The sequence below is a fragment of the Siniperca chuatsi genome, linkage group LG4 (genome assembly GCF_020085105.1).
Source record: "Siniperca chuatsi isolate FFG_IHB_CAS linkage group LG4, ASM2008510v1, whole genome shotgun sequence".
NCBI lineage: Eukaryota > Metazoa > Chordata > Actinopteri > Centrarchiformes > Sinipercidae > Siniperca > Siniperca chuatsi.
The window spans coordinates 3,313,385-3,328,888 of record NC_058045.1 but is presented as its reverse complement, the minus strand read 5'-3'; the positions used below and the strand labels follow the sequence as shown (position 1 = coordinate 3,328,888).

General features: G+C 39.6%; 1 protein-coding gene across 7 annotated transcripts in view; it reads left to right on the top strand.

Annotated features, from left to right (window-relative positions):
* LOC122874585 (transcription factor SOX-6-like) overlaps positions 1–15,504 on the top strand; it is a 111,871-nt gene that overhangs the window by 59,686 nt on the left and 36,681 nt on the right. For 5 of the 7 annotated variants that reach the window (XM_044192632.1, XM_044192635.1, XM_044192633.1 and 2 more), the window contains 3 exons: positions 8,386–8,448; positions 9,613–9,785; positions 11,661–11,729. In XM_044192632.1, the coding sequence (XP_044048567.1) occupies positions 8,386–8,448; positions 9,613–9,785; positions 11,661–11,729 (305 nt within the window). The remainder of the gene's footprint in view (positions 1–8,385; positions 8,449–9,612; positions 9,786–11,660; positions 11,730–15,504) is intronic. The other 2 variants (XM_044192637.1, XM_044192636.1) reach the window with 1 other exon arrangement.

The window sequence follows — 15,504 nt, the reverse complement described above, 5'->3', positions numbered from 1 at the left end:
TTTCTCTTCACTTTCTATAGTGTATACATATTCTGAGCTGTCATTGTTACAAGAGGACCTTGTTTACTCTGAAGTATGGTGAACGTTGTGGGGTAGTGGATGTGTGAGGACATGAAATTTGAGTGAAAATCTGTTTAAACTGATCATCTCCTAAATCTGGATATTTTTTGGTGAAAATGAGTAAAATTAAAAAACAACGAGCCTCAGGAAGTGATGCTCACTGGCATCATCTGTTTGATATCCCGCTAACCTTACTGCTTGGACTGAAATGTCATGATCATGTTTTTGTAACCATGACTGACTACATTTCTAACTGAGTCATGAACAGAGAAAGACAGTTGTTCCCATTTTGAAGTGTTACAACATTGTCTTCAGTGATTTGAACTCACTAAGAGCTATTAAATAATAGATAATGGTAGAAAACATGTAACTATGAAAAACTGATAATTTACATAGAGAAATGCTTTCAGTCTCCTGAGCTACAGGAAATTCTGTTTGAGTGCCGTAACATTAGTCGCTAACGTCTCTGCAGTCGAGCTCCTCTCAGTGAGAGAAACTGTTTGTGATCGTCTCCTGTTGAAATGGCAAGCATTTCCTCTGTGGAAAGTGGAAAAAAGGGACGACAGAGAGCCTTCTACAGCAGAACAGCACAGACATTGACTTTCACTCTAGGACAGAGATCCAACTCTCTCTCTCTCTCTCTCTCTCTCTCTCTCTCTCTCTTCGTACTGACACTCAACATCTGCACACACACACACACACACACACACACACACACAATTTGCTTTTGCAAAGTATCACTGGGCATCTGTTACATAAACATCTACCTGATCACTCATTAAGAGACAGTCTGGATTAGTGTGCCAGATAAATACAGAAATTAAAAAAGTTTTGTAAGACTAGTAGGCTACTGGGAAACACTTTATTTGGATAGTCCGCCCACAGATAGTTTATAGACTATTTGTAACATCTCAGCTGTTTAGCTTTGTCTAGATTTTTAACAGATGATCAATTGAGTATATGTGACAATTCATGAACATACCCTAACCAAGATGTTTTTTGTGCCTAAACCGTAACCACAGTGGTGTAATATTAGAAAATGGTTTTATTTGTGAAAAAGTTGAATTGTTGAATCTCAACTAATAAGCTGTTGTGTTCCAAATAAAGTGTAACCGGCTCCTGAACTATTAAGTTGAAAATTCACTTCGAATGACTTATTTTTATTGAAAAGTAAATCACATAATTTCCACTTTCTAATTCATTGTTTTCACTGAGAATCTTAAAATGGGATATCTGTTCCAGGTCAAGTGCTATATCAATTTTCTCACAGACCTTTACAACTTCACTTTTCTTTTTCTGTTTTATTTGGATGTATTTTACACTAAGACATAGACTTTAAGATGAAAAAGATTTATTGGGTTATACTGTCAACTGAAAATGATAAACCGATAGAATAAGCTTAAGTTCACTCTGTTGACCTCTGTATCTCAAACTCCTCAAAATATCTCTTAATACTTTTGTGTAGCAAATCTGATAAATCAATAAGTCCTTTATCCTAAAAAGATAACATACACACTGGTAGCTGCATGCTTTTTTCAAGTTTTCCATTCTAAATTAGAAGTACAAGGCCATTCTGTATTTGGGTTACATTTTCTTTGCAATACGTCTGTTTATATCTTACTACTCCAGGTTTTATTTTCATTTTTTTTATCAGCTCATGAAAAATAGTTTAGTTCATGGCTTGTGTTAAATATATCTTACTTATCATAGTTTACATTTCAGTTTACATTTCTTCCCTCTTTCCTCTTACCTGTAGTGTTATTTATCCATCTAGATTGTTTTGGTGTGAGCTGCTGAGTTTGGGAGATATCGGCCATAGAGATGTCTGCATTTTTTTAATATAATGGGACTAAATGGCACTCGGCTTGTGGTGCTCTATGCACCATAAAATACATTTGAAAAACTCAACAGCAATGTCTCTTTCCAGACATCATGACCCGGTTACTCAAGATAATCCACAGACCTTAGTCAAATAGTTCTGATCAGATTTAAAGGAGCCTTGTGGAGTTTTCTTGTAAACAAACAAAGGGTATGTTTATATTCAGTTTTACTCAACAAAACTAACCAATATAACAAATGTGTCTAATGCATTTCTTTCCCCATAAAACATTTGAAGTAAGTATTTTAAATCCAGCATTGTTTACATCCATGTTTACTGGCTTGCAGTCTTCTTCTTCACTGCCTTTTCTGGCACATTGCAGCATATCTTGGTGTGTTACCAACACTTTTTGATCAGTAGAAGTAATTAGTAATAGTAATTCACTGGTGGACTGTGTATCACATCACGTGTGGGAGACCCATTCATAGAAAAACAGCTCTATAGCACTGTAAGAGGTCAAAAACAGGGAACCTTTAACGGACAATAATAATTGCTGATATTAAAGGCTCATACTTTACTGGCTAGTAAGATAAAATAATTTTTATTGTGGTAAATCATACCTTAATGCCACTTTTTCTCAATGCATGTATGACATTACTTTTATTTACTTTTATTTGTATGACAGAAAACCCTGTTATGATCTCTTTAAATACAGTTTGACTGAGGTACAGTGGAGGAACCAGACCCAAGACAACAACATGCTTGCCCTATACATAAAGTTTAAGTGTGCAGTATATCGATTTCTTGTGAGCTAATTCACTAAGACACTAATAAACATGCATAAATATAGCATGCACCAGTACTTGCATGCACGTAAATGATCACACACACACACGAGCAAACACATGAAAAAACACACAGATGTCCCTGTTCGTCCAGCTGCGTCCTGACCAAAGAAACACTCTGATTGAATTCAAGGGTTGAAGTCTTTTATTTCTCGACAGCTGAAATGAAGCCCAGTGTAGTCTGACCTAAATACACAAACACGACTGTTGCTCTGTCTCCTCACACAACAACCTGAACTTATTTGTTCAGTCACAGTTATTTTTAGGGTGAAGAAGACTGATGCCATCCTTTTTTTTTTTTTTTACTGGAATGTTCATTAGCTCTCGCAAATGCACTTCAACATGCTTGTAATGTACAGCATATATGTGTTTGTTTAACTTTTACTTATTTTAACTAACCTCACTGTTGCACACGTACACATCTGGGAATGTGTCCAGAATGACTTCACTCTTCTATTGCAACCCACTGTGCAGCTCCAGCAGGACATTTTATCACTTCAATTTAGTTTTGTGATTATTCGCTCAGTTTAGCTTCATGATAATGTTGTTAGCTGACAGGAGTTAAAGCTACGTCGTCTTCTGCTGCTATAACCAGTCTGTTTCAAGGTGCGAACATGTTTATTAACAAAACTGTATTTCTAGGCTTTATTTGCTCTCTGCCATTCTCCTCCCTCTCATCAACAATGTGTTTTACTCATGTAGGGCAGAAGTTGACTGAATGTTTCTTTGTTTATTGCAACATTTTTGGTAAAATCTTGATGCGTTTGCACAAAACTTTCTCTGTTAAGGTGTGGCTCCATCAGAATGTTGTACAAAGTTTGTGAATTTCCAAAAAGCTGGAAAACAGTAGTGCATCAGCTAGTGTTTTGCAAATATTGTCAACAGGATGCATAATTAATATTGGCAGCAATATGGCAGTGATGTCTACACTGATTATAAAATATGACATAACAACTGAAATAAAACAGGAAGAGGAAGCAAAGGCAGACCCTTCAAAATCATCATGTATTCTAAAAATCGTTTCCATTAGCAAAACCTTCCAAAACTGCTGCATGCTACCACAAAACAAGAAGGTGCTGAAAGCAAACAGCAATGACAAAAGATGAAAACATCTGCACACTTATCTCCACTTGAAACTTTGTGACCAAAATCTAAGATAATAATAATTATGTGTTTGCAATAAAGATAAGTGTGCAGATGTTTTGATCAATTTTCCATCAGATATTGCAGTATTGTCATGCCTCTCGGTGACTCTTTTCCACCACAGCCAAGCATCCAATCTTTTAACACATAACGCATTGTTGAATTTCTTGCATTTACATTCACCTTTTTTACTTACAAAGTCAAAAATCTCAGAAGAACAGATGGATAGAAAGGGTCTGATTATACTGTCAGATGCAGAAGCTGGCACATCTGCCAGGAATAATCACACTGGCATTCAAGAGTAACTTAAATTAGGCATCTTACCCATTACAACTTATTATTTTCATATATATATATGCTACTGACTATCTGGAGAAGTGAACTGTGTACAGTGAACCTGGATGTGTGCAGATTATATTTGATATCTTTGTACCCAGCTGCCCTGAGAAAACCATGGCACTTGTTTTGATAAAATGTAGCGACAGTGTTTGTCTTGGGGCCTGTGGGCTGATGGGAAGTTAAGTGTCGGAGTGTTTGTTGTGGTGACACTGAGGAGAAGGTTTAGTCATCCAGAGGAATGCTGGGAGTTTGGCGCACAGATGCCGTCATGAAACATGATGGTTTGGCAGAAGCCCAAGGCGTCCGGAGCCGTCACGGGGTGTGATATTGTGAGTGTATGATGGTTTGTATGTGTGGTTTGTTGTATCGTTGTGGGTTTGAATGTTTGTATCATAGCATGTGTGTGCCATTAGGTGTGTTTGTTTGAGTGTAGGGGGCAGTGGCCGGGACAGAATTTTGTCACATATTGTGGGACTCCACATAGTTAACATATAATTGAATAATAATAAAAAATAATGATTTATTTTATAACTAAATTTCATCTGTGAAATGACACACATAGCCTGTACCTAAGCAAGCATGTAAATACACACTGATACACACATAAAAATATCAAATAAAAAAATAAGGTCATGCAATATACATAATCATTACTGTCCAAATATTTTTCTTCATGGGTTGGTAAAATTCTGTTATGTCTTAAGCCAAATAAACCATATAAAAACATTGTCAGAAATATTCATTGTCTCAAGACTTTTTCTTATCATGACAAGTTGACATTTTGGAAATACATGATTTTCACAGGACAGTAACAGGGCAGAAACTGGGAAGATTCACAGTAGTACAATTAAAACAATAGAGAAGAAAATAAAAGTAAAATTCCAGCACTAAAAACTAATTCAATAAAATGCAAATGTGGAGTAGGTGGGAGGTGTAGGGGAAAAAATCTGACATTACTGACATTGATTGCATTTTCTTAGTACATATTCTACTGTAGCAATATAGCAATTCCCTTCTATTACTTGTGGCATTAATAAGTTACAATTAAACAAAAAGCTTGATTTGATTCCCATAAATCAAAAACTCCCAGAAATCCAAACAGTAATAACAAACACCTCATGCAGAAGTAAGAGTTTTGACAGTGCTCCAGTCTTGGTTCATCCTCATCATCCAAACAGAGTGAGAAAACAGTTAATGGCTTTAACTTTTGGCTGGTGCCCTCAGCAGGTGTCGAGAATAATCCTGATAGATGGAAAACGGAAAACGTCTCAGATGATTATTGGTGCCAGAAGCGTTGAAGGAACACGAGATGTCTCGTTTGGAATGCACAACCCCGTAATCCACAAAGATGAATCATGGAGCTGTAATCGCAGTTGTTGCAATTACACAATAGGCTTTACTTTATTGCAAGGACTGTAGGGAAACAGGAAGAAGTCTCTCTCTCTCTCTCTCTCTCTCTCTCTCTGTGTGTGTGTGTGTGTGTGTGTGTTTTAAGACATGACAGGCTTATAAAGTATCCATCAGTGTTGCAAGACTGAATTGGCCTAAGAGAATTAGGGAGGGGTGAAGAAGGAAAAAAGAGAAGAAGGGAGAGAGTGGTGATAAGAGCAGAGGGGAAGAGAGAGGAGGTGATGAAGAGAGGATAAGGGGGAGACGGCGGAGAGGTGATTGAGAGAGCTGATGAGAAAAAAAGGAGGAGAAGAGAGAGGAGAGGTGATGAGTGGAGAGAAGAAGAAAAGATAGATGAGCAAGTAAAGAGAGGAAATGAGTAGTATGTTGGAGGTGATGAGAAGAGGAGGAGGAGAGTGAAGAGGAGAGATCAAAAGAGAGAGAACTAGGGAAGAGGAGGGGAGGAAAAGTTAAAGAAAGTAAAGGAGAAGAGTGGGAAGGAAAGGAGAGGTGACGAGAGGAAAACAAAGAGAGGAAGCCAATGGTGAAAGGAGAGGAGCAATCAAAAGAGCATAGAAGGGGAGGAGAGGGCTAAAGAAATAACGAAAGGAGAGGAGATGAGAGGAGGAATCACAAGAGCAGAGAAAAGGAGAGGAGGAAAGGAATAAGGAGAGGAGATAAGAAGAGAGGAGATGAGAGGAGGAAAGGAATAAGGAGAGGAGAGAAAATGAAAGGAGGAGAGGAGAGGAGAAACCACAGGGAGAATCTGGACTTGGAAGTAGAGTAACTGATGGGGAGGTTGTTTGGGGAAAACCAAAAAAAGAAAGAATGAAAGCATGAAAAAAAGAGACAAGAAGAGGAGAATGTTGCCTTTGATACAGGGGTGCTGAGGGGTGATTTCTGTGTGTGTGTGTGTGTGTGTGTGTGTGTGTGGGGGGCAGTCTGGGGTACAATAGGGGCCTGACGGCACTACAATGGAGACTCTGTTAGTATGCAGGTAGTGTTGGGGCCACCCTGCAATCTCCCTACATGGCTACAGGGCAAGACCTTACACACATACATACACACACACACACACATGCACACGCAAGAGCAAGAACTTCTAAACAAGTTAAAATTCAGTGTGGATGTGTACAAGTTTAGGTTCGACACACACACACGCAAGCACACACACACACACACACACACACACACATCCTTGTACTTCTATCCTTGTGAGGACCTTCATTGACATAATGCATTCCCTAGCCCCTTACCCTAACCTTAATCATCACAACTAAATACCTAACCCTAACCCTAACCTTAACCTAATTCTAACCTAACCATTAAAACCAAGTCTTAACCTTCAAACAGCCCTTTGAAGTTGTGAGGACCAGCCAAAATGTCCTCACTTTCCAAAAATGTCCTCATTCTGTAGGTAAAATACATGTTCCAGTCCTCACTATGTAGCAAGTACAAGTACAGAAACACACGCACTCCCTCAAGAACTTGCAGGTGTGTTTGTACCCATTCACACAATAAAGAAAACTGAGTCACACACACTGGCACAGCAAACCATGAACTTCTCAACATGTTGGCCATGAGTGGTATGCATTCACTAAAAAAGAAGAATCACATACACACACACACAACAATAGCTCCAAGGTCATGCATTGTTGTGCTGCGTATAATGTACTTGATGTAAATTCCCCAGAGGGCTTCCGTTGCCTCTCTGAGCTTCCATCATCAGTGTGTTGCTTCTATAAAGGATATTATTGGAGAAATGAATTAACCCTTCTTCATGCTGCTGGCAGATGTCAACACAGTGGCTCTGTTTACACCTGGCATTAACATGCGTCTTGGGTGATCTGAGTACAAGTGGACTGCTCCAAGTACGTCAGTTCAGACCTGGCATTAGAATGCATCTCCACATTCGTTAATAGGACTGCTAGCTGCATGGCTAACTGAGCTAACTAGCTAACAGCAGCTACAGTTAGCAGCAGTTATTTTAGCAACAAGTAAAGCTATCTGTCCATCAGGAAACTCCGTAAATCACAGAGAGTTAAGGTAGAGCAGCTGGAGGACATCAGACAACGTGTTTCGTGTGTACTCCATCCACAAGAATCCATTTTGCCTGTTGTTGTGGTTTCTTCTTGTTGTTTCGCACTTCCACCAATCCAATCTCATTGCTCAAACCACCTCCACCAATGTGGTCTGAGCGATCGGCTCTCAATGCATCCTTAATGTGTCTTCGGTGCATTCACACCTGTACTTAGAGCTGTCCACTTGTGATCGGATCACCCAAGACGCATATTAATACCAGGTGTAAACAGGGCCATAGATCCCAACCAATTCAATGTGGATTCAAGGTAAAAGTACAAAGAGTTTTCCGATGTGCAGACATTTGTGGCTGAAATGTACCCTTGAGCCACTGAAGCTGTAAAAACAACATGGCATTTTGTCTATACTCTCATGACATCATTGTTTTCTGCTGCAGCTCCCTCCATCACCCCAACATCCACCTTATGTGCTATATTTTTTATATTGTTGATTTCACTAAGATGAAATGTTCATGTACAGTATGTATTTATTGGTGGGGGATTAGGCCTCCTAGCAGAACTTTTGTTGCTGCTCGGATTCTTTGAGAGCTCCCTCAAAGAGCAGGGCCTTTTTCGCCAAATCAGTCTATTTGCTATAAATGATCAATTCCATGACATAAGTATCTCCGACCGAATTTTTTTTTTCTTATTTCAACTTGGAATCAATCTTGGGTGATGGTTGCAGTTTTAATGCAAATGTCTGTACGTACAGAAAGAGATGCACAAATCCTTCCAACTTGCAGAGACCCGACACTCGACTCCCAACAGCATTCAGGTATTCATGGGTGGGAAGCTGGTGAGGGATTACCATCTTGTCGTTGCATTTGCAACTCTTACTGGTTTATGGGGGCAACTGCTGGGAGAGAGGAGGGATCTCTGGAGAAAGTGTGAACCTCCATGTGTTATGCTATTGACGGCACCCTCCCAAGGCCAACTGTACAGTTAGCTTTAGGTCGGAGTGGATTGGGCATTCCAAAATTGGGAGAAAACAAGAGAAAAGGTCTTTAAAAACTGACAAGTAAAAACAAATGTAATATGGAGGGAGTTTCAAATTTGACACGATAAAGAACTGCCGGTATGAAATCCAGTACAGAGCTAAATGCACAGTATGAAGTATGAAGACTTTGTAGTGACATAACATTCCAGAGATTTTTATAGTGAAATGATGTGAGGTGATGCTGATGAAAAAGTAAAAGTTGTTTTATATTATCACTGTCTGTTGTGATACATTCAATGCAATCTATTGATTGGACAGGAACTAAAAGGAGTCTTACTAGTGTTGGCCAGCCCTCCTTCCTGACTAAAGCCTCCCAAGAGTGTCGAAATCATAAACCTGACAAAAGCCTGTAACAGCTACTTATTTTGAAAGGTTAACTTTATTGTTCTTGGGTGCAGACACTAAGTGATAAACACTGGTGGCATGTAGAGACAAGACAGAAGATAATAAGTAGTAAGATTTAACAAGCTAGATGATTTATGAGAATTTAGGAATGGGAGTTTTCGTTCATGTTGGTCATGTTTGTTTGTTTTTAGTTTGGGGATTTTGTATAAATGAAAAAGTTCCAAGGTACTTCCAGCCAAAGAAGCAAACTTGTTTCAGTCATGGCTCTCTTCAGAAAGTAGCACATTGAGCATCATCATGAACATTCACCAAATTACTTAATATTGATTTGTACTTGTTTATTTTTATGATCATATTAACAGGAGTGTCATCTTGAAATTACTTTCATAGTGTAGTATGTCTGGACTAAGTGGGAATTGAACACCCAACCCATGCAGTGTTGATACTATGCTCTAACCAATGAGCAACACAGGGAATTAAACATTTAATTCTGGCTATAGACCATCCTCTTCTACCACTAACTAAATACTGTATCCTGTTTTCAACGTCAATTTATAACCCCTCCTTCTCTTGCAATTTCTTCTCGATCCTGTCCAGGTACGCCGGAGTCGCTGGAGGAGAAGGAACACCAACTTTCCACCATGATTGGTCAGCTGATCAGTCTGAGGGAGCAGCTCCTCTCGGCCCATGATGAGCAGAAAAAGATGGCCGCCTCACAGCTGGAGAAACAGAGACAACAGATGGAGCTGGCCAGACAGCAGCAAGAGCAGGTAGGGAGGGTCTTGTGGGGGTGTGGTGTGGGGTAGAAAAAGAGTGTGTAGGTAGTTGATGTACAGCAGCCTTATAGTAGTATGTTGTATGATAGCACCAAAATAATCACATTGTTCATGCTTGTGTGTGTGTAAGTTATACTTACAAAATGTTGATAATATTTTACTTATTAACTTGATCACTGAGATTTCATCATCAAAAATGAGTCCCACAGGGTAAAGAACACAAGTTGGATAGACTTTTAGCAAATTTAATCAGAAAAAAAAGAAAACCAAAGACAAATGTTTAAATTAATCCCCTTACACCATAAGAGCCAAGTTGTGAAGTAAAAACTTCAAAAATTCAAAAAAAATAAATCTTAAAATATGTGTATGTGTGTTTGTGTGTACCTGTATGTGTGTGTGGCTTCAAAAGTTGCAGATACATTTAGTGATGCTGATGCATGTGTCTTCAGGTGTCAGATGTATAAAAATTAGTGTGTGACAGGGAAAGAGAGAGAGTCTACGCAGAGAGGTGTTTAGGTGAGCTGCTCTTTGTTTTCGCTGTTTGTCGACACTTTACTGTAGGCTGGCGTATGACAGGCTCTGTTTGGACAAGTCCACACCTCCCATCACAACACATTCCACCTTTCACAGCGTCACAAAGGAACGGGGAAGATGGAGGGAGTGAAAAGAAAGACAGATTCCAATATCAGCCAGTCATTTGGCTGTTGAGACTTGATAGAATAATGCCCTACAGACAAACACTGAGAAATCTGCCTTTAATGAAATATGACATGTGTGCAAATGGGCGCCGCCTCCCATTCAGCAGCCTGTAATTACATTTCAGAATAAATATACTAAACGACTCCTCAAGAAAAAAGAGAGGCAGCTGCTTTACTTTTCTTGCACAGATTGGGCAGGATCAAATAGTTGACGTGCTGCCCCTTTAAGGATTTTAACCTCATGCGACTGGCTGGTCCCAGCTGCCCACCACTGACAGAGACTCAACCCTTTAACATTTGACTTCAGATGTTTTTTATTAGACAATCTTACATCAAAACAACAGAGAAAGAAATAACTATGATCGCCCCTCTTGTTGATGAGTGTTGATGAGTGTGTGTGTGTGTGTGTGTTTGGGGGGGCTTAGTAAACATGTCAATCTCACAGATTCATTGTCAGTTAAAAGATTTGTTCAGGAACTCTCCATGCTGCTAATTGCATGAATTTCTTGTACCATCCGTCAAACTCGGCTGAGGCTCTTTGAGATAATAATCTGAGGTCAAACAGACACCTAACTCACTGCCACTGTACCTCCTTTCTGATTTATTGTACTGCTGTCTTTGGAGGTCAGATACTTCCTGATCTTGATCTTAAATGCAACATGACCTTTGTCCGGTAGCACCACGTCTGAATAATTTTTCAGTAGGCTTGAACATTTTTGCCTTTATTAATATAGTATGCATACATTCTCTTCTTGTCATTCTCACTCTCTCACTCAATATTAGAACTCATTGTTTGTGTTTTACCAATTTTCACCCCAAAAATTATCCACTTTTTAAAAGAAGCAGATTGGTTGGAACTGATTTTTACCCAGATTTTATGTCTCCATGCATCCAAAAGTTGTTTCTTGCAACAATAATATGCTATTCGCCATAAATCAAACCAGTTTTTTAACAACTGGTTAAAGTACCGTGTCTGGGCTTCAGATGGTATATTTTAATCTGAATGTCATCCCGCAGTAACCTTCTTGGTCACATGTGGGACATACTGTACCTGTTGAAGATGTAATGCTAAAATTCTGATTAAAAAAAAACTGAGCCATATTATTCTTCATCTATAGAAACAATTATTGATTTATTAACATTTTCTCTCTCTCTCGTTGTGTGTGTACAGATCGCCAGACAACAGCAGCAGCTCCTGCAGCAGCAGCACAAGATAAACATTCTTCAACAACAGATCCAGGTTAGTAGGCAGACACAGCTTCCCAACTACCCACTCACACACACACACACACACACACACACACACACACACACACACACACACACACACACACACACACACTTCTTTCGGCCATTCCTCACTTTTTTTAGCTGACTACTCCTGCCCTCTGCAGAATCCCCTCATTTCTTCCCTACTGTCTCTTGTTTGCTGTGTCCATCTCTGTGAGGAAGCTGTTAATTTCTTGTCTTCTGTCCTCTCTCTGGATGATTTAAGTGTCCATTTTCCTCCTGTTCCTCCAATTCCATTATTACTGAGTCATGTTTTTATGTTAAACACTTTGTGTTGCATTTTATGCATGAATTGTGCTATATAAATAAGATTATCATTATTATTAACTGTTGCATTGATCACTCAGCGATCGATGTCCCAGCATCCTCTAGGCTTCCTCCTACTCTTTCTCTTTCTCCGATTGTCTGTTTATCAGTATTTGTCCTCTCTTCACCCCAACATGCACTCATCTCTCTGTCTGTTTTAATCAAATGTCTTATTTTACCTTTACACATACACTTGTTCCTCTCAGCTCATGTTAAGCCTCTGCTGTTTCTTCTTTCTATTTACTCTTTTTGCTGCTTTCATAAATTGAGCCCATAACAATGCATTGAAAAAAACAATATAAGCTTGACAAGAAAAAGAAGAACTTAAACAATATATCTTTTACTTACAGACACATGCAGATGAAAAAAGATCGCTTGTTGTTCCATTCACAATTCTGATTTATCCTATTCTATTTTTTGGTTTTCCTTGATTTTCTTTTCTTCTTCCTTCTCTCATTCCTATATCTGTGTCATTGTGCCTCCTGATGCACTGAGATCCATGATCTATGCACTGTATATACATACATACTCACCAAGAAATTACCACCAGCTTCGAGCCAAATGCTGGTAAATTTGCGTGCTGTGATTGATAGTCATGTGGGAAGTTAGCCAGCTTGTATTTCCTTGGTTTATTTTTTTCAAGTGCTTGATTTGCTGAATTAAATCGGTTTGTGAGATAATCTGAATCCACTTGCCGCTGTGACCGGTTCAGTCTCACAACGTACCCTTTTACCCCCCATCGGTCCCGAGCTTTGGATCTCCCCGTGCTCCGGAGGTGTGATCTAGTTAACGAGGGCTTGTTTCCCCCCCCCTCTTCTTCTTCTTTTTTTTATTACAAGGCCCCACCCTTGGATCTTAATAAAGCTCGGATTGGACTTCATTAGGCCTCTGAGCCCCAGGGGAGAGTGAGCCATAAAAAACAGCTCCTACTTGGATCCTTATCCACGCTGTGAAGCATGGATACTGTGTCATGTTTGGTTTTGAGGATGAAGGGATATGCAGAAAATAGCTCTTGAGAGCAGCATGTTATCATGTAGCACTTCAGAAGCATCTGCTGTAAATTCAGGTGAAACCTATTCCACTGTATCTCTTGTTTCACACTTATTTTCTATGTTGAATTTAATTTAAAAGGGCCAGAATTACTTAGATCTTATGTTTTGTAAAGGTACAGAAATGAATGCACAAAAGAGACCAAAACAAAGAATTTGTTTGAAAAGTTGCTAAATATCATATGCATCACAGCTGGGTGTGCAGCAACGTCTTGTTATTTTTAAAACAATAGCATTTCTTGGTGAACAAAACCAGCTTAGTAAGGAGCATATGGTCTATCTACTGTACAGAGGTATAGAATTATTATGGCTGAGCTCCAGGGCTTAGTCACTGGGGTACGGGCTGTTTACGCTGTGTCGGATGTGTGTTGGCTTTAAACACACAGGCAGCGCTGCACCGGTCTGTTTCCACTTATCAAATCCAGACCTGAGCTCCTCTCAGGCCAATACTCTGAGGAGCTGACCAAATGCTACTGTTTCAGCTGAAAAGAATAGGCCTCTGTGTGGTAAAGCCACTTTTTAGAAGTGCCTGTTGTTGTTCATATCTTAATTTAAAACACCAAATGTTGTCCAGATGGAAAAAATAAGAAAGCAAAAACGTTTTTGCTAGAGTGGAATAGCTGCAACTCCCTGATGTGCAATGTTCATCATACACATGATATCTGTTACATCATCAAATAAATAAAGTTAACCGACCTTCAGTGATTAATTAACATTAATTTTATGAATTATTACCATAAATTGTGAAAGTGTTACAAATCGGCATTAAACTGAGTCTTAACTGTATCTGATTTATTAACGGAAACAATGAAAACCCAGTGGGGAGGTGTTTTCAGCCCATTTTTCCATTTCTGCGTCTCATTGTTCCTTCTTTCTCTTCTGTCCGTGGATGGTGTCAGTGTGTTTGTCAGCGATTGTGGTGCGGTGTTGTGGGGGGGGGGACGTAGTTCAAAGTGACCCAGGTTTCCTGTCATGTGGTTTTAAATGGTGTGGAGAGCCAGCAGGGGATGTCCACGGGTTAAAGAAATGCTTCCGAAGGCCCCATTCTGATAGATATAGTTACACATAGGCACACATGCACACACAAACACATGGAGAAATGCACTGAACAACTGATATTGATACATAAAATGTATAAAAATGCATGCAAGCTCACACACATATATGTACTTACGCATAAACAGGCATCTGACATTAACTTAAAGTAGAGACAGTTGATATTGGTGCATAAACGCACACATGTGGAGAGTTTATATATATTCCCCTGACACACACACACGCACACACACACACACACACATGCACATACACACATGCAAAAACACATATGTGCACACACATACTTAGATACACAGTGGTGGTGGGCCCTTTGTGTGCCGCAGGCAGAGCGGCCCAGCCCAGCCCAGCCTGGTGGCTGACAGGCATGTGTCTTTGTTAAGTCAGTTCCTATAATGGCTCTCATATGTGGCCCATTTCCTTCAGGCCCACAAAGGCACAGGCCCTAACCGCACCGCCCGGGCCCTAGCTAACAGGCTAATTAATGACTGCAAAGCCGCACTCCTCCTCCTCCTCCTCCTCCCTCTCTCTGTTCTTCGTTTATAACTTCTCTGTCTCCTCCTTTGCCTGCCCTCCTCCTCTTCTCTCTTTGAGTTCTTGTGTGTTGTTTTGTTTTTGTTTTTACCTTTCAATTTCATTTTGTATTATTTTCTTCTGTGGATGATGTAGTGAACAGCCTGTTCCATAATTGCAGTATGTTACCCCCCGTTGAAACACTATTAGCCCACTGTTTTTGGTGTTTATGTTGTGACTAATTAAAGTAAAGAGATGGTTTTGACCACCATTCATAATCTGAGCTTTTGACACAGAACTGGCAGTGCGTACAGCTACATGAGGCAGTGGGCAAAGCTAAATGAGTTTCAAACGTATTTATAGTAGTAGTTTCTTTCTCTCCTATTTAAATTCCTTGTTTCAACACTGTTAGTCTGAATCACTTTTCTCTTGTCAATAAAGCGCTGACGTTAGGTGAGGTTCTGACTAGTCTTGGTTGCTAAACCTGTGTTAAGACATTCAGGCCCAAAGACAATAATCCACACACACACACACACACTCACACACATGCATAAGAACTAATGGAGCAGGCAAATGGTCGTTAGATAGACAGGCAGCTCCTACGTCAGCACATACAGCTTCAGACACAATGACTCGGAAAGCCATGGAAAGCCCATAACGTCGATTGGACTCACCAGCTATGGAGAATGGCTAACTCTTGACTTTACAATGGCCCTCACTCCAGTGTATTAACCTGCGTGTTAGCCTATAGAAAAATGCTATAAGCATACAATAATTCTGTGTGCTTCAATTAAAATCACC